At 47.1% G+C, this 26,517-nt stretch overlaps 1 protein-coding gene across 2 annotated transcripts in view; it reads right to left on the reverse strand.

The window, feature by feature from the left end:
• Grik4 (glutamate ionotropic receptor kainate type subunit 4) overlaps positions 1–26,517 on the reverse strand; it is a 417,441-nt gene that overhangs the window by 33,231 nt on the left and 357,693 nt on the right. For both annotated transcript variants that reach the window (XM_005069407.4, XM_040729877.1), the window contains exon 14: positions 11,548–11,661. In XM_005069407.4, the coding sequence (XP_005069464.1) occupies positions 11,548–11,661 (114 nt within the window). The remainder of the gene's footprint in view (positions 1–11,547; positions 11,662–26,517) is intronic.

The raw sequence follows: 26,517 nt of genomic DNA on the forward strand, positions 1-26,517 counted from the left end.
ATTAGAAACAGCTGTCTTGGCTTTTAGACCATGCTTCAAACTGAGTTTGCATCTTTGGTGCTCTCTGATGATGAGAGGGCCCTAAAGGATTGTTCATCAGCTGACCCAGAGCTTTAGGGGTTGTTTTGAATTGCATCATGACAGTGAATCTTCCCATATGAAATATGTCAATGCTTCCTTTTATTTTAAAAGATTTATTAGATTTCTATGCGTTGGAAAAATGATATTATAGAAAGAAAACACTCTCCTTCCCAAAGTCTGGAGCCTGGTAATGCAGGAGGAGAGGTAAATAAAGATGCTAAATCTGGAGCCAGACTACCAGGGATTTCTAGCTAGTTACAAGATCAACAATGTTGGGCAAGCTACCTAAACTCTGCTTTTTTACTTACTCCTTGTAATTTGGTGGTAACAATAATTTTGACTTTGTAGGATTGTCTTGAGGACTGAAGCTATGGTATGGTGTGTGTTTGTGTGTATGTGTGACTGTCACTATGTGTGTGTGTGTCTGACTCTGTGTGTGTGTGTGTGTGAGACTGTCTCTGTGTGTGTCTGACTCTCTCTCTCTCTCTCTGTGTGTGTGTGTGACTGTCTCTCTGTGTGTGTCTGACTCTTCTGTGTGTGTGTGTGTGTGTGACTGTCTCTGTGTGTGTGTGTCTGACTCTCTTTCTCTCTCTCTCTCTGTGTGTGTGTGTGTGTGTGTGTACACACCCTTTTCTCTATCTAATGGCAGACAGGAATAAAAGGAAGGATGGCATGTGACAGAGTAAAGGACTTCCTTTTACACCAATACCATTCCTTTCCCCTAGTAGACTAGAAACACTACTTCCTGTTCCATGATGATACAGGATGAAGTCATTTGATGGAGAAGGTGGCCATTTGACCTCAGCCACTTTTTCTAATTCTCCTAGTTCCTGTGGGTTATAGCACATGAATCAGAAGGGTTCTCCAAGGAAGCAGATAGGGCAAGTAAGGCTTCATCCTGAAAGGATGCATCTTAGAAACCAGTGGTTCTATTTGTTGTGGTGGTTCCTTTGTTTTGCTTACTGAGACAAATAGTCTAGGCTGGACTTGAACTCACTATGTAGCTGACTTCAAACTTATGGTCTCTGTCCTTTGAGTGCTGGGAATCCAGCCCTGTGTCATTATGCCTGCCTCTGGTTCCAATCCTGAGAACTCTGTTCCACCTCAACTTTCCCAAAGAAGTGTCCGGAAGAATGGAGCAGACACATGGCAGCTGCTCTTGGATCTGTAGAAGGGCAGTGTGCCTCACCACCATTTTCCTACACATCACACTAGTGACATATTTCCCCGTGTCCCATCTCTCCAGCATGTCACCGACAAGGTGTCATCACATCTATGTGTACTTTTGAATGTCTGGGGAACTAAATGGCAGTTTGCAGCACAGTTTCTTGTTAGACAGTCAACTGCCGGGAATGGTCAGTGGTCAGTAAAATGTTCTATAGGGTTGAGAAGGGGAGGAGATAGGTTATCTGTTGCTCAGCATGGGAGAGACAGAGGAAGTTACATATGATTGTAAAAGCTCATATGGTTACTCTGCGGTATGTGTCTTGTAGAGTGGGGCTTAGTTTGCATTCTACCTTTGAGCCCAGGAGGATAAAGCAAGCAGCACCTCCATTCCACACCATTTCACACACCAGCGTATCTATTCTTACTTCACTTATTGGAGATCTGCCTGGGACACCCACGTCCCCACCCTTGTTTAACGCTGACTGGCTGAGCAGTCAGTCCTAGATAAGCCACTCACCATCTCTGGGTGTCTTTCTTTTTTCTTCCGTAAAAGTAAAACACTGTGATACACATGGAGGATGAATGTGACTGTTAGTAAAACAAAGCTGATTAGACAACCTGAGCTGCTTGAGGGAGATGTGCTCAATATATAGCCAATATTAAGATGCCTTTCTCTCCAGGGCTCCATATTTCTATTGATGGGCAATGCTCTCAAGTTACCCAGCTTTAGGGACTTGGACATGATTCATTTTTTACCTTCAAAGAACAGAATATTAAGCTACAAGTGACTCGCTGACTAGCTTAGCACTAATTTCCATGTTCCTAGACAGACTTTCTGAGATGAAACAGACCATCCTGGAAAACAGATAACACACCCAGCAAATGCCAGGCATTAACTTGATGTTAAGCACTGTCTGTCTTAGTCACCATTCAATTGCTGTGAAGAGACTCCATGACCAAGGTAACTCATAAAAGAAAGCATTAAGTTGGGGGTTAGTCCAACTAACTTAAGAGGGTCAGTCCATGACAACGTGGTGGAGAGCATGGTGGCATTCGGTAAGCCATGGTCTTGGAACACCTGGAACAGTAGCTAAGAGTTTTATATCCTGAACCACAAGAAGCAGGCAGAGAGACAGAGAGACAGAGAGACAGAGAGACAGAGAGAGAGAGAGAGAGACAGACAGACAGACAGACAGAGAGAGAGAGGCAGAGAAAGACAGAGAGAGACAGAGAGGGAGGAAGGGAGGGAGGGAGGGAGGGAGGGAGAGAGGGAGAGAAGGAGGGAGGGAGGGAGGGAGGGAGGGAGGGAGGGAGGGAGGGAGGGAGGGAGGGAGGGAGGGAGAGTGCCTGTTGTGGACTTTTGAAACCTCAGGCCAACCTTCAGAGATACATCTCCAACAAGGCCACCTCCCTAATCCTTCCCAAACAGTTCTACTAACTGAGGACCCAAGCATTCAAACAAACATATGAACCTGTGTGGTCCATTCTCATTCAAACCATCACACATCTGATTACTTCTCTCTCTCTCTCTCTCTCTCTCTCTCTCTCTCTCTCTCTCTCTCTCTCTCTCTCTCTCTCTCTCTCTGTGTGTGTGTGTGTGTGTGTGTGTGTGTATGCGTGTGTGTGTTTTCTTGAGAGAAAAGACTTTAGTTGAAAGAAATGGAAAGAAAAAGAACAGACAGTGGGACTTTCCTATTTGTTCATCTAAGGCAGAAGACAGCAGGATAGAGGGAACGGTCATTTTTTCTAGGGCGTCCCAGGCACTCAGGCTGACTGGAGACTTTTTATGACATCACAAATTTCACCGATTGAGCCCCCAGATAGGAAAGGACTTTGAACAATCATCTACTTAGTGTATGTCCTTGACAGTGGAGGGAATATACATACTATAGCCTGAGATGAGTAATTCAAAGTATTTGGAACCTGCAAACAGGAAATCCTGCTTCAGCGCCTGTTACAGCACTCACAACCAGGCTTCCCAGCTTCCAGCTTCCTGCTCCATGCATTAAGGGTCATCTCACCTATGCCTTGACATTGCAGCACTCAACCAGAGCCTGTGCTGAAGTGTCTCATAAATCAAGAGCTGTGTGTCAGCATGCTAGATCTTAGACATCAATCCAACCTCCCTGAAGAAGCCAACATGAAATTACTTAAATGAAATTAACCCATTTGGGGGTTAAGTGGGCCAAATGTTGAATCCCAGGTTGGGTTCTGGCACATTCCAATAATACCTAGCTACAACAGATAGGGAATGCTGGAGGAATACAAACTTACTTTAATATCAGTCTAAGCAAAACATCATGAGGCAAATTGTTGCAGTGAAGGGAAAAAGACAGAAAGCCATAAGATATACTCTGTCAAATATAGTTTTTTCCTAGGCTTTTCTCTCTATTCACACATAGTTGGGAACTCACAGTGAACATTAATACCTTAAGACTCTTGGAAACAAAATCCCCTTGGAGATAGCCTGCTAGACTAAACATTGAACTTCTCATTAAAAAGAAATGAGTTAAATTGCCTGGGGACTCATAAGTCTTGAACTCCATCCAGATCCTGTCACTTGACTACCATCTTTGAAGCATCAAGGCCTCCTCAGATTCTAACGGCCCAACCATGTGTATATGGCCTAGAATCACATCTGGTCCCAGGCAAGGGTCCTGACACTTTCTCATGTGGATGCAGTGATGGTGACTCTCTGTCAGCAACGGGACTGGTTTGGAATCCCCCTTGGAGACACACACCTACAAATGCCGGTGAAGAAATTTCTAGAGAAGTTTAGCTGAGGGGGAAGCTCTAGCCTGAATGTGGGCATCACTAGCTCATGGGCTGGAGTCCTAGATTTAATAAAACGAAAAACAAAAGGAAGGACTATCAGCCTATCTCTCTGTTTCCCGACTGTGGTGCAATGTGATGGGTGGCCTCACATCTCTGCTGTCAGCCCTCCCTACTGTTACAGACTGTACTCTTAATCTCTCAGCCAGAAGAAGCCTTCCTTTACCCCTTGAGTTGCTTTGTCAGGGACTCTGTCACAGCAGGAAGAAGAGTAACTAATTCAGATGTTGTGTTGTACGGGGGCTGTGCCAACTTTGGGGGAGAGAACAATAAGTTCAGATGGCAGGTATGGCTCTACCCAGATGGATGATGTATCTGGGATGTCTGAAATACCTACCTTTACTTTGTTTCTATTCTTAAGAACAACTGAGATTTAAAAAAGCAGAAATAAAAATAAGACTAGTGGGTTATGCATCCCTTTGTCTGGTGTACTAGAGCTCCCTAGCACACATTGGCGTTTGTGGAGCCTCTGTGTTTTCCTCCTGAGAAGATGGGGCTCATTGGATGTGGCCTCCCTCTTTCCCTCTCTCCTCACCAGTTTTCTTTTCATGCCTATCAAGCAACACTACATGTTTAGAATAATCACATTTTATAAATCAAAAGTTATATATTAAAATTCTAGTCTGGCAAAACAGGAGCTTTCATTTAACATGCTCCATACTGGGGTCTGATTAAGAAGAGATAGGAAAGAATATCTAAATGCAACATGAAAGTATATAATAGATGGCATCAGCCAAGAGAAAGAAACAGGGAGGAGGGCAGGGGAGACCATTTGACATTTGTGCTGGGTATAGAAGGCCAGCGATGATTTTGTTCTGTAGTTGAGGAGAGGATACGTGTGAAACCAGATAAGGAGGTGAGAGAAGACTAATGTAACAGTAGACCATGCTAGGAGGTTGGACAGCTGGCAAATGATTTACAATATGAGGTTGATGTGATTAAATTTGTAAAACAATCAAGCAAGCAATTCTCAGATTGTAGAATGAGGGCTGGAATGCAGTGAGGGGCAATTCCCCTGCATTTACTACAAAAAGTAGCAAACACTTCCTTGTGTATGCTGTAAGAGAGTTGCATGTGTATTCTCATTTAATCTGAATAATGACTCATTTCTACAGGTGAAGACACTGAGGCATGTGTGAGGGGTGGGTGGCAAATAACTGTCAGATCCAGCATCAACTGCAGGCAGCCAGGCCTGCGTCCATGAGTTTCACCATCGTTGCTTAGTGAATGCTCATGATGATTGTGGCCCTTCGTTGGGGACAGTAAGAGAATAAGAGACACTTTTCCACCAAGGAGAAGCTAAGTCATGGTTGTGACAGCAGCAGAAGTGGCAATTACTGGAGTTAGAGAACCGATTAGAGCGTAAGCAGAGAGGATCAGCTCAAGTCACTGAATGGAGGTGCTGTTATCCAAGATGGGACAAAAGGGGAATAAGTTTGCTGAATGAGATTATTCTGATACAGTCTCCAAATATCCCAGGGCAGCAGACCTGGGCAAGCATCCTCAATATTCTTCTAAGTCAGGAAGTTCTTCCTTAGATCCAACTGAAATCCATCCTGTTGAAGGGAAACCCTTTCTTACTGTCCTAGGCAGTTTGTGATACTGTTTGGGTTGCCTATTAGTCATCCAGGTGAAATGTAGCTATTGTGCAAGATATATGCTGCTTGGAGTTCACAGGTGAGTCCAGGGTGAGAGTGGCGTTATCTAGGGAATAATGTAAGGACAGGGCAGGGTGTAGGGAAGTAAACAGAGGTTTTAGTCAAGGTGATGGAAAGGCACCAGAAATGTCAGGAGACAATGGTGACTGGGCTATTAGGAATGAAGAGTTTCAAGGGGTTCAGTGTGTCAACAATAAACTTGCCAAAGCCAGTCTCCATGGCTGGTTTGTCAATTAGCAGGGTATGCTCTTATTTTGGTCTTAGGGATGGCTAAACAGAAACAGATTATGCTGAAACATTAAGAATAAGGAAATAACCTATAGTTGATATTTGATAACCTATATTTAAAACAATCTGAAAAGTGTTGAAAATTCACAAATTGTTTCTGATAATCTTTAAGCTTCAGAAACATGCTAGCTACCAATTATTATTCTGTAGGTTGTGTGTATGTATATGTAATAAGTGTGTGTAGTGTGTGTGTGCATGTGTATGAGTATGTAGTGTATGTATATGTGTGTAGTGTGTGTGTATGTATGAGTGTGTAGTGTGTGTATGTATGAGTGTGTAGTGGTGTAGTGTGTGTGTATGAGTGTGTAGTGTGTGTGTATGTATGAGTGTGTAGTGTGTGTGTGTGTCTGTGTGTGTGTGTATCCATGAATGCATATGTGGAGGCAAGAAGTTGCTGTTGAGTGTCTTCTTTTATCACACTCAATTTTGCTTTGGAGATAGTTTCTTTCATTGGGCCTGGAGCTCATTGCTTCAACTAGACTAGCTAGCCAATGCACCCCACAGTCTACTGGTTTCCACCTCCACGACACTGGGATTAAGATTCTGTCTAGTCACTGTTGTATTGCCGTGAAGAGACACCATGACCACGCAACTCTTACAAAAGAAAGCACTTAATTGGGACTGGCTTACAGTTTCAGAGGGTTAGTCCATTATCATCATGGTGAGAAGCAGACAGACTCTGGAGCAGTAGCTGAGAGCTTTACACACTGATCTACAGGCAGCAGGCAGAGAGAGAGAGAGAGACACTGGGCCTAGTGTGGGCTTTTTATACCACAGAGCCCAATGACACACCTCTTTCAACAAGAACACACCACCGAATCTTTCTCAAACAGTCTCACTTCCCAGTGACTAAGTGTTCAAATATATGAGTATATGAGGAGCTTCTTACTCAAAACACCACAGATGTCACCACTGTGGAACTAGCTTTTACATGGGTTTGGAGGAATCTGAACTCAGGTCCTTAGGCTTACACAACAAGCACTGTACTCACTGGGCCACTGAGCCAACTCTCTGGAGGCTTTTGCAATTGTGCTTAATTGCGATTACACTATTCAATATATACATATAATAGGATATTACATGATATTCCATGGATACATACAAATTTAATGCTTTTGTATTAAAAATGAATAAAAACAATTCTTGACTAGGCATTTACACTGAGTTAATTACTTCTACATTCACACACAGACTTGATTGCTGCCAGATGCTCACCTTTTGGTAACAATTACTCATTAGTCAGGTGATCTTATAAACATGGAGAAGAAGAGATTCTAGATCCTTATAGATTATAAATGAGAACAGATTAGCCATATTTCTCCTTAAAGATAACCATCAATCAGAGAAAATTCACAAATCAGTAAACACCAATTAGTTAACTTTAATTCCGTTCCGTTGGTACTATTATTTTGAAGGCAGGGCTTCTCTGCGTAGGTTTATATGGAGCTCTCGTGGCAGACTCAGCTGTGCTTACTGCAGGCACTGCTTACTAGGCCTCCTCTGCTTCAGCCAATTCAGGAATGTTCTCTCACCAATTGAGTTTCTGGAACTTTCTAAGCATAGTGCCTCACAAACAGAATGCACTCAGTAAATATTTGTTGAATAAATGCATAAGCTGTCAGGTCTGCTCAGTGTAAGTTGTTCATGCCAGAATTCATTTTTACTGAGTTCAACCTCAATAGAAATTAGTTCTGAGCAGTTGGGTGGCATACTGGTGCTTCCACAGTGGGGCTGAAGAGAGAAGGGATTCTAGACTAGCCTGGGAGAGTGTATTGGTCAGTCAGGGTTCTCCAGAGAAACAGTATTGATGGGAAGCTATAGATAAATCCATGTTTATATATGTCTATAGCTATGTTATATCATATCATATGATCTATCAATTATCTATCAGTCTGTCCATCTACCTACCTTTCACCTATCTATCAGTTTTCTGTATATCTGTGTGGTGGTTTGAATAGGAATGGCCCCAATAGTCTCATATATTCGAATGCTTGGCCATTATAAAGTGGCACTACTTGACAGGAATTGGGAGGCATGACCTTCTTGGAGTGTGTGTGGTCTTGTTGGAGTAGGTGTGGTCTTGTTGGAGGAAATGTGTCACTGGGGGTGGACTTTGGGATCTCAAATGCTCAATCCAGGCTCAGTGTCTCACTCTCTGCTCTGCCTGCTGATCCAGATGTAGAACTCGCAGCTCCTATCTATCTATCTATCTATCTATCTATCTATCTATCTATCTATCTGCTCATCATGTATATGTGTATGAATGTATCTATTTATCTACATATTATCTATCATCTGTCTATTATTATTATTTGTTTATCTATCTATGAATTGCTCTATCGATCTACCTGTCTATCAATCCATTCATCTGACTATCTATCATATTTAGATTGATATTAAGGTATTGGCTTACATATTTAACTATGTAATTGTAGAAGTTTGTAAGTCCAAAAGATCTTAGACAGATTTCTGCTATGGTCTGGAGCACAATTCCTTTTTTATAAAGCCTTTCTTTACTCTAGTAGCATTAAACTAATTAAAGAGGCCCACTCACATTCTTGCAATCGGCAAGAATGTATTAAGTCCTAACTCCCATGACTTGTGCCACCTTATTTGAAAATAGAGTTCTTGCCAATTTTAGGGAGAGTTCAAATCATACTGTATTCAGGTGAGTCTTGTCCCAATGATGAATATTCTTATGAAAAGGAGAATTTGGGCATAAACACAGGGGAGAGGCTGAATGGATTCAAAGGTAAAGATTGGAGGGCGGCATCTCTATGCCAAAGAGTCAATTAATTACATATGTCACCACATCTCCAAAATACCTTTCCAGAAATACCTGGACTTATAGTGGCCCACACATCTGGAGAAGCTGTAGTTTAAGACTTAATGTTCCAGGAGGTAATTCAGGGGACAAACACAGCCACAGACTTGTGAGGTAGGTGATAATAAATAGTTGGTTGACAACATCATTTAGGAAGTCCACAGGGTTGATGACTAAGGTGCAGTGCTGGACAGAGCTGCTGTTTGATACTGTGGTGTCCTGTGCTGAGCAGCTCAGCCATGAGTACCAGAGGGTGGAAACACCTCTAACCACAGGACTGCTGATAGGTCATCAGGTCACCATCAGGGCTCTGGCTTCCTCACCATTAACTGGGAAATCAAGACCACAGCCTGACTATGTTTCTATAGCTGGCCAGAGCAGGGTAGTATGGAGAAAGGCTGTATGTCTCCATTCCTTTCGGAAGCCTTCTTGGAACTCTAGAGAGAAAGGAGAGAGGAAGCTGGAGACAAGGAACTTGATGGAAGTCAAGAACCCCACCCTGGAATGAGAAGCCTGGAGTCCAAGTCTTTCCCTGGGATGGCTGCAAGTGTGAGTTTGGTCTCCTGCTCTGTAAGATGGGATGTTAGTACCCATCCGCTTTCCCTTAGAGAACAATCCAGAGGACGCAATGGGAAAGAGAGAGTGCAGCCTACAGGACAAGTTACAAAGACCACACAGGCTGGTTATACAAAGTGAGCAAGGCTGAAATCACACCTTGTTCTTCAGCTTATTAACATGTGATTAGCATGTATGAGCTGCTAGCATGTGCCCTTGACCTACTTTTAAAACTGATCATACTCGTGTCCTCATTCCCAATATAAGCACAGCACAACCATGTTAGTTTCCTGGATGGTCAAGACAGAGTCCACAAACAGGAAACTTAAAGTAACAGAAATGTGTCATCTCCCAGTTACTGAGGATGGAAAGTCCATTGATATGACAGCAGAGTCTAGCTCTCTCAGAGGCCCCCCGGAGAGGGTTCTCATTTCTCATAACTTGTGTGGTTGCTGAAGATCACTGATGCTTGTTGGCATGGAGATGCTTGCAATTTCTACACTGATTCCACATGGTCTTTTTCTCATGCAGCTGTGTCCGTATCTCCCACTCCCTTTAAATAAATTGTTTTTGAGAAAAGGTCTTACCCTGTAAGTTTGGCTGGCCTGGAATTTGCTAGGTAGAGAGGATCAGGCTTGAACTCACAGAGGTCTCTGCCTCTCCCACTGCTAGAATTAAAACATGTATCGCCTCATCTAGTCAAATCCTCCACTTTTTGTAAGGATGCTGGCTAGTAATTGAATAAAGACCTAACTGGGCCCAGCATGACTTTCTCTTACCTCTTTATAACACTGACAAGAACTCTATTTCCCAGTGAGGTCATGTGCATGGATCTTGGGAATTAGGTCTTTAACATGTACTTGAAGAGGACACAATCAACACCAAACTAGAGCCCAGAGTACAGCTACCTGCAAGTGTCTGGGACATAGAGACTCTCAGTAAATGGGAGCTTTCATATCAATAGGACAAGGAAGGACACAGATTCAGAGGGTCACAGCCTCCTTACCCACCAACTGTAACGAACTCCTCTCTGCCTCTGTCTCTGTCTGTAGAGCTTAACATTTTGACTCTTATCTCTTCTAGATGCCCTGGCCATCTTTCCCAGCCAGGTAGCCCAGCAGAAAACAGTATAGCTCTGATAAGTCAAGCCTGCTGGATGGGCGCTGCAACACAGTGGTTTCTGTCCTGTAGAAACCCTGGTCACAGTTACAAATGCAGGCTCTCTCCTTGGTTCCCAGGGGATTCAGATTTGTACGTAGGATGGATATGTCCACTGGCAAACTGTTGTTTGTCTTCCAAAGTCAGTTGCAAGCCTGATTGGAGCTGCAAAAACACACGGGGTCTCCTCCGCTGACAGCCAGACTTGGAGGGCGCGTGGGCGGTCTCTGGGTGCCTCTCCTGCTAGACTTTATCTTAACTCTTCACAGCATTGGAAAGGACTCTGTTTCCAAGAGAGGCTGCTTGTATAGATCCTGGGGCTCAGGACTTCAGCACGTATTTTATAGGGACCCAATTCATTCCCAACATAGAATCTACCTCACAGTCATCTGATAGTGTCTGGGACACAGAGGTACTTAATAAATGGGAGCCATTGTCATTGGGCCTCATGGTGTCAGGTTACATGGAGTATGTGTGACAGTTAAATTATGGCTGCTGAAAGGGACTAGAATACAGGGAGATCTATGTGACAGCTGAACACCTAGAGGTAGTTTAGATGAAGGGGGAGAGGAAGAATCTTTTGGCGTAATAATAGAAGCGAGGAAGTTTTCATTACTGGCTGGCCACAGAGTGATGATCAATTGGATTGATGACACACAGCTAGAACGACTCCTGCTCTTTCCACCAGGCAAGACATTCAAATGTCATGTCCATCTTTGGCTGACTACTGGTGTGTCCCTATGTATTCATTTTGATGCTTATCATAGCCAGAAAAAATACTTTAAAAAAGTCCCCAAGTGCGACTTTTCCATTTCTTCTGTTTGTAAGTTCTTGCAGCTGATGGAGGAAAAAATAGCCCAGCGCATTTGCATTGAAATCTCGAAATCTAAATATTTCTGTGAATCATTCATTATTACCATATAACTCGGTGTTTGCATGCAAATAACTTTAATGGCATAAATGCTTATAAAATAAGTCTCTTACCATATGAACTCTGTAAAGAATACTAATCCCCAGTGTCATGAATGGCTTCGAGAAATCAATCACTTTCTCACGTTCAGCTGTAATGGTGAGGCCTGCCACAGCCAGATCTGCTTTCTGAAAGGACACAGAGAGATACTGTCATAGGAGGCAGGACACAGGGGACCAGTGATCACAGGTTGTCCCTGCTGAGGAGCTGTTATCCTGGTCAGGCTTCTTGCCTCAGTCCAGATCTAAACCACCACTCTTAAGAAGGACCTGCCTTGAAGCTGTGACTCATGTCTGTTTACTGTTAGACCCCTCTGCCTACATAGGTAATTTACAAGCAAGAGGGAATACAATCAGACCGCTCAGAAACAATTTCCAAAAGTTCCAGGAGAGGAGACCTTCTGGGCAAGCTTTCTCAATATTCTTCTCTGTCAGAAATTCTTCCTTGGATCTAATTTAGATCCATCTTGTTGAAAAGAAGCCCTTTCTTATTGTCTATAATCCAATACCTGGGGCTGTTGGAAAGCCCAGAGCCAGGACTCAGTTCTAGCCCACACTCTGCCTGATAAAGAGCTGATCACACTTAGTCACTCTGCTTGCCTGGGATTCCATAGCCTCATCCACGAAGCAAGAATGTACAGGGAAGAGAATGTCCTGTTCTTCACAGCAGTTCTCTAAGGTAACACTCAACATGTAGCATTTGGGGTCACCTGTATCTATCTGTAGCACCCATTGGACCAATTAAAACCAACTCACAAGTCTCTCTCCAGACCCCAAGGACAGATTCTTGGTGGGCTTACATATTATTCTATATTCATAGCAAGTGATAATAATCTATATTTTAATATTTAAGAATGGATAGTTAAGAGCTATATTTGACTCCCAGGTGATATATTTATATTTCATCAAAAACAGTAAGAAGAGTGAGTGTCCACAAGTCCATTAGTCCTGAGTGGATATGGGTACACAGAGCACGCAGGTACGTGCACACACATCTGATGACTGGCAAACTACTGCAAGAAAGCAAGGTGCTGTTATGCTTTGGATGTGAAATATCCCCTACGGGCGCTTGTGTTGGAACATATGGTCTCTGGTGGTTTAGGGAGGTGAAAGAGCATTTTGGAACCTTTGGGGCCTAGATAGAAGACATGCCAGAATGGTGGAGCTTTGGGTTATAGTTTGGCAGCCTGGGAATTCTCTCTCTCACATTCTGATTCCCAGAGACTTGAAGAAAGGTCAGGCTGCAACAATTGTACAGCCATGGACAGAGGCTCCTGCAACCATGCTTTCCCCGCCATGACAGACTGCTTCCTCTGAACCGTGAACTAAAATGAACCTCTAGTCCTTCAGGTTGCTGCTTTCATGCCTTGCTCACAGCAATGAGGGCCGTACCTCAAGCAGATGATGATGATGTGACACGTGCTTGGGAAGGGTAAATCTATCACCAAGTTTCACACGCCAGCCTCCCATTCTCAACTCATGCCCCAGCACAAGTTAGCAAACTTAGAGCCTAACCAAGTAGAGTCATCCTTGGAGTGCAGGTGAAAGACCATTTTAATGAAGAAGGGGAAATGTATATGTGAGTGGCTGGCGCATCCCATATTTCTCTGAGTGTTGATGACTGCCACCAAGTGAATCAGTCCTTGGGTGACAGAGTAGGGTTTGATTAGATCGTCAGCATCTTCATTCGGGGGACTCTTTAGAGGCTTTCTTGGGCCTTTCAGAACCCCATCCCCTCAGTGACAGCGGCACTGACTTGAGTTCAGCTTGGGAGCGGAATGAGAAGCGACAAAGGCAGCCTCAGAGGCCGGCAGGTGCAATGCTGTGCCTGAGGGCGCGGTGCACTGTAGAACAGGAGCACAGCCCTGCCTGAGACCCAAGGTGGAGGAGGGGGAAGGGTTAGCATCATTGGAATAAAGGAACTGAAGTAAGCATGAAGACAGGAAGGGACTGGGTGGCTCGGCCAGCTTCTGTGCAAGTGTGGTGGTCTGAGTTTGATCCCCGGTACCCAGTGCACCTGCAGACATGCCCTGGCATGTCACCGGGGCTCACTGGCTGAAGAGTGTGGCCTGTTCTGTAAGTTCCAAACTCATTAGAGACCCTGCCTCAAAATATCAAGGTGAGCAGCATGAGGAATGATACTTGAAGTTGACCTCTACACAGACACACACGCACACACTCATGCATGCATCCACACACCCCCATACACACACACACACATGGAGGAAGATTGACAGGCTGGAGAAGTGGCTTGCTGTGTTGTGCAAGTTGAGGACCCAGGTTTAAACCCATATCACCCACATAAAAGCCAGGCATGCCCTGTAACTCCAGCATTTACAGGGGTGGAGACGGAGACAGATGGACCTCAGGAGCTCACTGAGCCCAAACAGCAAGCTTCCGGTGCAGTGAGAGACCCTTTCTCAAGGCAATAAGGGGAGAATGAGACAAGAAGATGCCAGTGTCCTCTTTCGACCCTCACGTGTGCACAGACTCTCACACACAGCTGCATACTCAGAAATGCACCGCATACGCACGTGTGTGGGCACTTGCACATGCATGTGCATGAGCACACATTTGCACACACACACACACACATGCACACACACCACTAATTACAAATTTTACAGAGATTAAGATGACAAAATAGGCAAGGGGTAAACTCAGCATCTGTTCCTTTCTCTGGTGACTTCTTTTTTCAGAACTCCAAATCCATTGACCAAAGGAAGTCATAGCAACCCTGGATTTCTATTTTCTACACTCAGATTTTTCTCTAAAAGGGGGCAAACTTTGGATAACAATTTGGAAATCATTCTGCAATTTATTCATGTTGGCCAACAAAGATATTATGAATGCCAAAATAATCCATACGTCCATATGGACAGAGAGCTGAAAATGGGCTACATTCTTCCTCCCTCCACCTGTGTAGGTGGAGACAGCATGCCCCGGGCACACACAGGCCGTTCCTGTAGAATGACAACCTTGCCCAAATCAGACAGACCATGCACAGAAAACTGGTTCTGCTGGCAAGACTGATTCCATGCTCTCACCCTCTCTTTCCTCTCTCCCAGGGCTGGAATAGTTTGGGGGCAGGGAAACAGAAGAGGCAGCAGCAAGCTGCACAAAAAAAAAAAAAAACAGCAAGAGGTTTGGTGGTGGCTGTTTTTTATATTTAATTGACTCCATATAGAAGAGTAATTATCTACCTTGGCTTCAGCGCACCCTGGGGTGCCAGCCACAGTCACGTGGGATCAGATTATTCCAAAAGATGTGTGTTCATTTTCTTTTACCTTAGTTAAAAAGACATTATGCTATAAAGCAGCCTTCAGATGAGGAGATAATGTGCCATGAAGACACACTAACAAGCAAGGGGGTTGGGACTGCACAAATGCTACAATGGTTAGGGCGGGAGGCTGGGGGGACAAGGGCACATGACAGCCTGTCTGAGGCCTCGTGGTGGTGTGAAAGCCTATGTTCTCCATGGGAGAGAGCAGTGGATGGGGAATCTGGATCTTGTCATAGCTGGGCCCCAAGCTCATCGTGACAAGTTTTTCTTTGATGGGAACGGACTCCTTAACTGTGAAGGGAAGGGCTCTGCCAGGGAGTTCCCTGGCTTTTCGGCCATCTGTCCCAGGTCTTTCTGTCCTGCTCCAGATCATGTGACTTCCTTTAACTGGGCCCCATCCTGCCCTAGAAGGTGATGGGAGTGTGGAATCGTACGGAATGGATGAGAACAAGAAGCGGAAGGCAGAATCTGGTTCCCAGGCTGGGCAGCAACTGGGGGACCCTGCATCCAGAAAGGTCAGGAAGAAACTGTGGGGCTCAGGCCTGAGCCTGGCATCCTAGGGATGGGAAAGCAGACCAGGTCAAGAGTTGGGCTGAGATTAAAGACAAGAAAAGAGAACACACATCTGCTGTGTGTGGGGGCAGCAGACACACAAGGGTGTTTAAGTGTATTTCCCCTGAGTGCCAGGCCCCATTCCTTTGCCTGGGTTTGACTAAAAGTGTTTTTTGAAGGTCTTTGTAGGCTGCCTCTGAGGGATGCTCCCCTTTTATCTCCTGGATGTTGGTGGAATTTACAAGGCTGGGCCAGGCAGGAGCTGGCCTACAGGTGACTTCCAAAACATAGCCTCCAGCCTTTGCCTCGCTGGAGGTTAACAGGGGTCATTCAGTGGCCACATTGATATCAAAGCCCAAAGCCCGCAGGCTGGCCCACACTTCTCTGGGGATCTGGCCTGGGCTGGGAGGGAAGGCATGTTCACAGTAGGGATTGGGTCTGCACAGGTTGCCTGAGCCCATCGTCTCCCCCCCCCCCAGGTTCCCTGAGAACGACAAGGACATCCCTTGACAACCATAGAGCCTGGCCTCCCCAAGCCGACAAGGCTTGCATCGTTACCTTGGCTGCCATTTTAAGATAGCCACTGCCCCACTTTGGGCAAAATCGTCCTGCTTGCACCCAGTAGGGTCTCCTAGTGTTCTGGCTTGCCTTTTCCACCTGTGGCTTTCCCTGACCCATAGGATGAGGAGACAGTCAGTAGGCTGCTCCTAATTCTCACTGGTGACTAACCCATGTTCTCCCAACAAATTTTCTGGCTATGAAATGGTTCGATGTCTGCCTAAGGAGACCATGTAAAAATCAGGAGTGGTAGTTGCATAGAGGAACCCCATACAAACCGTATCATTTGGGTGTGTGTTCGCAACAGCCTTCTGTGGGGGGGGGGATGACCTGCCTGAACTCTTGCTGGGTGACCTTGGACAAGTCATTTCACTTCTCTTGGGGCCTGTGTGCTCATCTGTCAAGTGGGGTTAATTACAGGACCCAGTTTCTTCAGCAGCAGGAAGGTGAGTTGGTAGGTTACAAGCATGGGCCTGGTCCACTTCTGCTGCTGCAATGATAGTGTGGTGCAGCTGCTGCCAAACTTGATGAGAGAGATCACCTCAAAGGGCCTTCTAGAAACACATCTGAGTCCATGTGCGTGGCAGGTGTGTTAGGAGGCCCCTGGCTACTCGGCCCCCTCGGGTCTTTCCCCAGTGGCCGTGTGCTTCTCAGTGTGAAGCATTTGGGGACCCTCCCAGGCATCACATCACCCCATTCTTTGGAAATCTCTTGGGGAAGCAGATGCCAGTTAGAAAACCTGCATCCTCCACATGCTCTGTGACCTCTCAGTGTGCCCTCCCCCAGCACCTTACGAATTCTCTGAACTCCCCTGGGCTGTCTCTGACCAGCTTCTAGAACTTTCTTCCCCCTGACGTTTTGCATAAGCCTCAGCTTCAGACCTGGGGAAGCCATCTGCCCTGCACCTCAGTTCCACACACCTCTTCCGGCCCAGCCTGCAGCTGCTGCTCACATGGATTGCCTCTCTTTCTTGACAGCCCTTTACCTAACTCTGTAATTGCATCACTTAGCTCTGGAAGGCTCAGGGAGGAAGCTCTGCCTGGAAGAAGATGGTGCTGAGCATCTCAGAAGTCCTCACTCTGGGGTAAATTGCACCTCTGAAGAGCACAGAGAGTTCCAATCAAGGCCAGGCCGTGGCTCTGGAGAGAGGCTGGTGTTCTTTGTGACATCCAGAAGGGAAGGGGCTTTGAGGCCAGCCATCTCTTCCCCTGCTGTGACCATAAGCCTGCGTCACTGGCACCACACTGAACGGGGTTCAAGTTCATCACTGTGACCGTGGGACACCCTCACGGCTTCCCCAAGGCCACTTCCCACTTTAACTTGAGGTAACAATGGCCAACCTGGATACTTCTGAGGCTCGGAAAGACTGCACACCCTACACATGCAGCACAGCGCTTAGCATATACTATGAGCTTAACAAATGCTCACTGACAACATTTCTCTAGACAAAGTCATTTTTGTATCATGGCCATGAGGCTTTTTCTTCCCCCAAGACAGATCTCTCCATGGATCACAGGCTGCCCTAGAACTCACAATCCTCTGGCCTCAGCTGGGCTGGGGCTACAGGAGTGAACCTTCATGCCTCCTGGCTTTGTGCTGTCTCTTTTATAAGTCTCCTGTGAGCTGGAGTGTGGTAGGTGCACATCCTCAACCCCAGCACTTGGGAGGCAGAGGCAGGTGGAACTCAAGGCCAAGGCCAGTCTGGACAGCCAGGGCTACACAGACACCACCCACGCACCACACACCCCTCCCCACCAAAAACCAAGTTTCCTGTGTCTCCCACCCCCATAGTCCATCCTGCCTGTTCAGGCTATAACCGTTCACTGTTCTCTTCACACTTATCCAGTGACATAATGAGCATGTGAATAGCTAGCCATCAGCCCCACCCACTCCTCAGGACCATTCAAAGCTTCTCCCTCCCGACACCTCCTGACCATCTTTTCAGGAGAAACCTTCCACACCTCCCAGTCACCAGTATGTCTGTCCTGGTGGCAGGAACTAGAACCAACTGTAGTGCCCGTGCTAGAACCGAGTCTGGGCCCATGTCAGCTTAGCTGCCCACATGTGATGTGAACTTAACCTCCCTGTGTCTGTGTGACTTCCCTGATGAAGTAGGGACAAGGACAACTCCATTCATTGCCTATGAAATGGGACACCCTTGCGGAGGGCAGGCCTGGCCCACCCACAGTCACTCTCTACGGATGGTGTCTCTGACTATGTTTCTTGCCACTGGGTTGACACTCATGTGTCTTACCTTCCCATGAGATTACAGTTTCTTGAAGCAGGTATTAGCCTTCCTAAAATGGAACACACACAGCATAGTCACCCCCAGTTCTGTTTTACATACCAAGAAGCTAGACCCAGAGAGGGTTGTAATTTGTTCAAGCTCACACAGCTAAAGAAAACTGCCTTCAGATCCACATGTTCAGATCCTCAAGACTGGGAACTTTTTTTCTTACTGTTGTAGTGTTCCTTTGAGTGTCCCCAAGTGGGCACATAATCAGCTCCTAAGGACAACTAGTATAGTTCAGGGGCAGGTGGGCAGCCCCTAAACACAGTCTGTGCTCAAGCCCCTTCTTGCCAACAGTGGAACCAGGTTGATTTCTGGCAAATGGCTGATATAAGAGGGACTTTCATTTTTTTCAGGAGACCAGAATGCCGGATTCTGGTCAGATAGCATGTCCTGGTTCATCATGCTGAGGGACATGAAGCCCCAGTTTCCCCCACTAGAGGGCGCACATCCCTCCCTAACCTGGCTCTAATCATGAGCCCCTTAACACCCAGGATAGCATTAGCAGGGAGCCCAGCAATTGTCAGTGGGGTGCTAATTACACTTCTGGAAGGGACAGAGTAGGCAGGCCTAGGCTGAGCTGGAGACCAGCAGCAGGGCCTGCTCTGTGGTTAAGCTGCCCTCCACCCCCACGCCATGCCAAGTCCTCTGCTGCTTGACCAGGTGCATTGATGAGGCATCTCATCATGATGAGAATCGCCACACTTCTGTCTTTCAATCGTTCACAGGCTGCAAGCCTTTCTTCCCCCACCCCATCTATGCAGACGCCCAGGGAACTGGAGCCTCAGAGCAGGGAACAAGAGCTCTGAAGGAGCCAAGGACTCGCGCCCACTGCTGCCTCTGGTGTGCCTGGGGATGTCACTTAAGACTCCATGATGACACACATCTGCTGTCCTCCTGCTTGCATCATCAGGCTGGCTGCCCACTCCACCACCCAGGGGTGGTCAGGGGGAATGTCTAGCAGTCATATGGCACCTGTAAAGTGTTTGGTGTTCTTGCCCACTGGACAGACAGGGTGCTTCTTTTCTTTCAGAACCAAAATATGAGGTGGAGGATAAGAGAATATAATTGTGTCCAGTTGAGTCACCTGTGGAGGCACACACGCACTGGTACGTGCGCACGTGCGTGCACACACATACACACACACAGAGTGTTCAGTGTGTCACCCCAAGCCTGTCCTCTTGAGCCTCTGCTCAGAGAAAGCCCTGGTCACTCTTGCAAGCCTGTGCATTGGCTTAGCATGTCACTGTGCGGGAGGCAGATACCAGGGGTACATTAGCATTTGTGGGGGGAGTGGCAATGTCATCCTCAGGTCTAAGTCATCCCTGGTGCTATTTCTCGAGGTGACAGTCTATTCTCAGGGTTGGATGGATTCCCTTAGAGTTAAATTAAAATCCCCATGAAATATTTACTTGGCTGGGCACAGGGCTCTGCTACTGGCCTGTGAAGACAGATTGGAAGAACGATGGTGAGCAGTGGGGAGAAGGGACCAGCTCATCATTTGAGGGCGAAGCTAAAGGGCACAGGGGTCTGAGCTGGGCCAGGAGGCTGAGAAGCCAGTGTTAACTGTTGATGTCTCCCTTCAGAGTTCTGTTCGCTATGCAGCTGCCCTCTGTGGTCAGACAGACATATGCCTAAACCAAGGCTCTGCCATTGCACAGCACTGCACCCTGCCTCAAACTAGACGTCTGTTTCCTCTGAACACACATCCACACACACTCTCATATGAGGCACATGTGTGTACGTGCATTTACATGGGCCATTGGGGGCCTTTGAGTGCCACGGGAAGTGGGTGGAGGTCAGAGGACAACCTTGGGGGCCAGTCCTTGCCTTCCAAGTTGTGAGACAGGGTCTCTGTGCTGGTTAGTTTTGCCAAGTTGACATAAGCCTAGACAAACCTGGGTAAAGGGAACACAGGTTAAGGAACTGCCTCCATCAGATTGGCCTATGGCATACGTGTGGGGGCATTTTCTTGATAGTTGATGTAATTATAGGGTTCAGTCCACTGTGGGTGGTGTCATCCCTTGGCAGGTGGGTCTGGGCTGTACCTGAAAGTTAACTGGCAAAAGCCAGGAAGTGAGCCAGTGAGCAGCATTCCTTCTTGGCCTCTGCTTTAGGTCCTCCCTCTAAGTTCCTGCTTTGAGTTCCTGCTCAGTTCCCCCAATGCTGGATTGTAACCTGGGAGCGGCAAGTGGAAAGAAACCCTTCCCTCCTCAGATGCCTTTTTCGTCATGGTGTGTATCTCCATGGTCTCTTTGTTGTTGGATGCTGTGTATGCTGGGATAGCTGGCCGGCAGGCTTCCAGGATTCTCCTGTCTCTGCCTCTCATACCACCACAAGAGTGCTGGGATTGCAGATGCACCCTACCATGCGCGGCTCTGCGCGGGTCTTGGGGCGGCACACTCTTGTCCTTGTGCTCGTATGGGAGGCACTTTGGCGCTCTCCAGCCTTCTCCAGATGCCCATCGAACAGGCCACTCCCAGCCCTCTTGGACTCATTATCCTGTTTCTTATTCTTTATGTGAGAACCAAGACCTAAAATTATCTCTAGAGAGATGGCTCAGAGGTTAAGAGCACTGACTGCTCTACCAAAGGTCCTGAGTTCAATTCCTAGCAATTCCCTCACAACCATCTGTAATGAGACCTGGTGCCTTCTTCTGACCAGCAGGTATACATGTAGGCAGAACACTGTATACATAATAAATAAATCTTTAAAAAAAAATTATCCCTAGTGTATCAAGCTACCTGCTGCTGCTGAAGAACAAGAGTTCCGGGAGGCAAGGGACCCGTGTGTCATCTACAGTCTTGGTCCTGTCTATAAAGTCCCTGTCCTAAGGTCAGACTCAAAAGTACTTGCCGAATGGATACGATCATGGAACAAATGGGTGAACCCCTGAAGGAGGAGCCCAGGCACCGAGTTTCTCAGCTCAGCTCTCAGTGAGGGCAGCTTAAGCACAGAGAGGTTCTGAATAGGGCCTCCAGGGCCGGTGTAACTAGATACTGGCCATGTAATTAGATGCCAGTTGCTTGGCATCTCTGTGCCTCAGTTGCCCCACGTGGAAAATGGGAACAGAGATAACATATATTCCATAAATACATTGTAAATTTAAATGGATGACTGCACGGAAAGCAGCCAGGACAGCGCCTGGAATAGGCTACCCCGCAGAAGACAGAGCTGCTGCGACTTGATCGTAGCTCAAAGTGTTAGCTTTAATTTCATTTATTAAGGTGATTGCTTTAGAACATTCAGTGTAGAAGAGTGCAAAGAAATCTCATGATTGGGAGATCAATATGTATTATATATGCTGCACATTGTTTATGTCATCGTGGTGTGGAAAAGAAGCGGCATCCAGAGTTTGGGCCTCAGTGGCAGTGACTACCTCACACTGCCACCAAGGCCACCGTTTACCACACCTGCTGTTCTGAAGAATGGCCCTAATTCACACAGCTCATGGAATAACAGTAGAAGCCTCTTTGGGTTTTCAGGATAACATACTTGTTCCATCCTCTCTCCCCCACTCCTTCCTTCCCAGACAGGGTATTATGTAACTCAATCTACCCTCAAACTCTGTCTATAACTAAGGTCAATTCTGACCCTCCTGCTTTATCTCCCAAGTACCAGGATTACGGTGTAGTGTTTGAGAGAGAACTCAGGGGCTCCTGCATGCTAGGCCAGCACTCCGCCATCTGAGCTATCCCAGCACATCAGAGTGCCCCTTTACTGATACTGTGTCCAGTCCATGTGGAGACGTTATCTGTAACAAAGCTATATGTTTAGAGACACTAAATTCCCACCAGTAGGCACTCCCCTTTTGCTGGTGTCCCAGCCATACAGGTTAAGGTCTGGGAAGCAGTGGGTGGGGCAGGGGTGTGGGCCTGACATGAGGCAAGGCTCACTGGTCTCATCAGTTAGGACTGCAGCCCTAACTGTGAGCAGAGTCTTTACCTCTTCTGTCACCCTGTTAGGCAGGATCCAGGCCTATTCAGGGCCTGAGTAAAGCATGCTCAGACAAGCTCCTGCAGGCAGCTTCTGGGGCTCTGGGGCTTGTGGTAGCATATTTCACTTTCCTTCCTAGTGTCAGCCCTGTAATTAGGGGTGCTGTGATTCACAGGCTTGTTATAGGACTGTTTTCATTAGGTGAAATGAAGTATCACCCACTGCTGTAAGCTCCACAGAGACCTCCCTGGGCCCCGCCAAAGACTGTAGACCTCTGGGGGCCCTTCTTTTTTTTTTCCAATGGCTTTCTGAGTGACTCTGCCTCAGAGACAGGCACCTGAGTCACGGGGGGGGGGTGAGTAACTGGCACTACACGTTTGCTCCACCATTGGAGAAAGAGAGAGAGAGAGAGAGAGAGAGAGAGAGAGAGAGAGTGTGTGTGTGTGTGTCCCTGTGCATCCCCCCCTCCCCCCCCCCCCACCCCAGCGGGCATCTCCCAAGGGTCCTCACAGGCTTTGGAGGAAGAGCACTTAGACATCATGGTAGATCCTTGCCTCCTTTTCTGCATGAGCAAGTGGATTTGCTCTCTTTCAGAGAGATGCCTCACCTTGCTGACAAAGAAGACCACATCCAGAGCTGTCATGAGCAGGCAGTATTTGATCCCCATGACTCCCTCTACATTTATTTCATTTACTTATTTATTTACCTCTATCCCTACTACGCTGGTAACTTACTTAGAGTCAAGCAGAAGGAGGCTCCCGGTACATAGCTATGTGCTGTGAAGTTGGGGCAAAGGCAACCTGTGAGAGGGAGGATGTAGAGAGCCAGGAGCAGAAGGAAAGGAAGGGGCCTGTGAGGTGTTGACAATGACAGTGGTTTCCTAGGCATGTCCCCTTGTCACAACTCCTCAAGCTGACCCATAGCGTGTACACTATGTAAGTCCAAATGAACAAAACTGTGAATGTTTATTGACTTTTGTATGAAAGTCTCTGTGTGCATGCACATGTGTGTATGTGGGTGCACACACCTGGACACATGTGCATCCAGAAAAGAGCACCCAGAGTCCTCTTCTACTACACTCCCTGTTCCTTTGAGGCAGAGTATCTCTCTGAGCTCGGGAAGCCAACAAGCTCCTACTTGTTACTACTGTTTATTTACTCATGGGGAAACATGCTCGTGTTTCTCCTGTCTCTGTCACACTTGAAGATACCCCACTTACAGGTATTTATGGGGCACCCTGTTTGTTTCTTAGGTGATGAGATCTGAATTCTGGTCTTCATGGTTGGGGCAGAAGTCACTGTTAACTGCTAAGCCAAATGTAGAGCCCCATTTCTTTTCTCTTTAAAGTTAACAGGTTTGCCCAGAGACAAATGTGACGTGGAACACGGTTGGCTCTATGAGGTAAAAGCTAGTGAGATGTAAGAGGACTGCACTGTGGGGTGCCACACCCTCCCCTGTTAACTTCACCTAGGTAGAGAGCAGTAAATACAGATGTGGTGTGTTTCTGCTCAGCATCTGGTGACTTCAAGAGCAAGAAGAGGCAAAGTGAACAACTGGAATCTTAACTGGAGACAGTCCAGATCCAGCATCTGGTCTAAACAGCTGAACAGTCTGTACAAAGCCCGGAGGAGCCAACTCTGGCTGTTGTGAGCATCCAGCAAAGCCTGGAGGAGCCTGGCCTCTTCCCTAGGACCTGCAGTCACCATACCTCCAGAACTCACTGTCCCCACCCTAGAGGAGTCTTCTCAGAACCAGAGGAGAAGACAAGTGATGCTCCCAGTACCATGTGTGAACTACTCCCTAGTCCCACCTGACACTAGGCCAGAGAGCTATCAGGGTCCCAGGGGTTGGTCACTTAGCCTCACTGAGCATGCGTCCCCAAGAGTAAATACTGAATAGTAATGCTTTTCTACTTTCTGGGTTTGCTGTGAGGATCGAATGAGGGAATAGACAAGGCCCAGGGCAGGTAAGTGCTCAATAAACTCTATTGCTCTTATTCAGATGCAGGGTTCGATTCTGGAACCCTATTTCTTTCCTCTGCCCATTCCTGTGAGTGCCAGGGAATGTGGCCTCTGCTTTGGGCTACGCCTGTGGGGTTTTCCAAGGCCAAGCCTTGCTTCTTTGTCTCCCTTCTTCTGACTCCCTTTTTTTTTTAATCATTGGCCGGACCAACCTGGGGTGCACGCATGCCTACTGTTCCTGCTCACTCTTGGTCTTGCTCTGCCATCTGTGCCCTCTCTGACAGACACATTCCACTGGCATCTGGGACACAGCAGGTTGCTCAGTATGTCTCCTGGATTTGAGTAAGAACTTGCCTAGCGAAAGTCAATCTCGTTTTCCCTAGAAGCTCAAATTCATTGACCCAACCACATGCTGCTGTCTCAAGGGACTCAGCCTTTTTTTCCCCCACTGCCTGGAGAGCAAATGCTTATGTAGGTGCAGGCAGAAGCTTGTCGTGAAGCTGGGAACCTACGTGAGGGCTCTGAGAGATCCCTAGTCCTGTGGGATCTAGGGTGGTTGCTTCTATAGATGCCAACACCACCACTGGTGCGTGTTGGTGTGTGTGTGTGTGTGTGTGTGTGTGTGTGTGTGTGTGTGTGTGTGTGTGTGTGTGTGTGTAGCATCAGGTGCTCCCAACAAGCACAGATCAGCAAGGAAAACAGTGTGTGAATCAGGCTCCTGGAGCATATTATGATTCTGTCTGGAACCTCTGAGCCAGGGAAACCAACCCATAGCAAAAAGCAAGCAGAAAACCAACAGCGCTGGCAGAGGCAGGGGAAGGGGAACATTTGAGATCCACAGGGAAGTGAGGGATGGGTAGGAGCTGCCTTCTGGACAGAGCAGAGAGCCACCACAGCAGATTTAATGGCTGAGGTCCGTCCCACTGGGCAAGGGAAACCGGGTATATTCGAGCAGCTCTAACAGCTGTCAGAACTGGGCCACAGGGGACTGGCCTGGGAGGTTTTATATCTTCCTCAAGTCCTGGCCCAGGTTCTCGGCTTCCTGCCACTATGGAGTCAGTCTGTCATCCCTTCCCCATCACCACAAACTACAGCAAATCCTGCTGCAAGGTGTTCAGTCGGGTGTTCAGTCCCAACACCAAGGAAAGCAACGAATGCAGCGACTTATCCAAGTCCACGGGTGGTCAGCGGGGAGGCAGTAGCATGAGTGAATGCAGTCTTCCCATCACCACCTCTCAATAACAGCTCCAGAACAGAAGGGAGCCAGGGCTCTCCGCTCCCTGTCTTCCTCTCCCTCCTTGCTAGCTTGCTGTACTCGTGCCATTTACTTTCTGTCGTTGAACTACAGCATCTTTTGACCGCACACCATGACGGCATTCTCCGCCCACCTGCCATCCAAATTAGACCCCAGGAGTAAGCCTGGACTTCCCACTTCAACCCTGCCTTCCCTGTTCTCGGCACATTCAGTAAGTGAGCACATGGTGGGGAGGGTGCGTGCCTTTAGTCTCGGCACTTAGGAGGCAGAGGCAGGCAGATCTCCGTGAGGAAAATGCCAGCATGGTCTACAGAGCTAGTTGCAGAATAGCCAGGGTGGTTGCAAAGAGAAACCCTGTCTCAAAAAATCAAAGCAAAAAAAGAGCACAGTTCATTTTAACTCTGGAAAACATTACCGCCGCGGTCCAGCTGAGCCTGAGAATGCTTCATGCCCAGGATAGTCAATTGGATGGATGGGTTGGGCTCAGCTGGACTGAGGACCAGCAGTTCTCCAGCTAGAGCATGAATCATAATTACAGGAGGCAGGAGGGACTGTTAACTCATAGGCTGATGCCCTTACTTCAATCTCTCATTCAGGAAGTCTAGGTAGGGCAGGGTGGGGTTGATGGTTCTAGTGCGGGGACCACAGTTTGAGAACCTCTGCTCTAGGGTTGATTTCTACACCAAGTCCTGTCAACCCTAGATTAACAAGCTCCAGTGGCTCTCCACTATCTGAAGGACATAGTCCTAGTTCCTTGCAGTGATCTACAGGGGCCTTCCCTGGCTTTCTCTTCAGCACCACTCCCAAGCTATTGATGTTCCTTCAATCCATGGTGGGGACACACTGCACTCTTTATGGCTCCTAAAAGTGTTCTATATTTCATGCCTTGCCCAGTTTCCTCTGCATGCAACTCATTCCCTCTTATTGTTTGTCAAATCCTATCTGTCCCTCAATGCCCAAACGGACAATACCCTCCTTTGGAAGCATCCTAGTGAGTGAGGATGACTGTGGACTTTGGCATCAGTGATCAACCAGTCTATTAACTGGGTGACTTGGAGCTAGGCTCTCTGGTAAGATGAATTCTTCATTATAAAATATGAATAATAATGTTTATATTGCAAGATCATTGTGTAGAGAGGAAAAGATTCAT

The sequence above is a fragment of the Mesocricetus auratus genome, unplaced genomic scaffold, assembly GCF_017639785.1.
Source record: "Mesocricetus auratus isolate SY011 unplaced genomic scaffold, BCM_Maur_2.0 Super-Scaffold_100022, whole genome shotgun sequence".
Classification (NCBI taxonomy): Eukaryota; Metazoa; Chordata; class Mammalia; order Rodentia; family Cricetidae; genus Mesocricetus; species Mesocricetus auratus.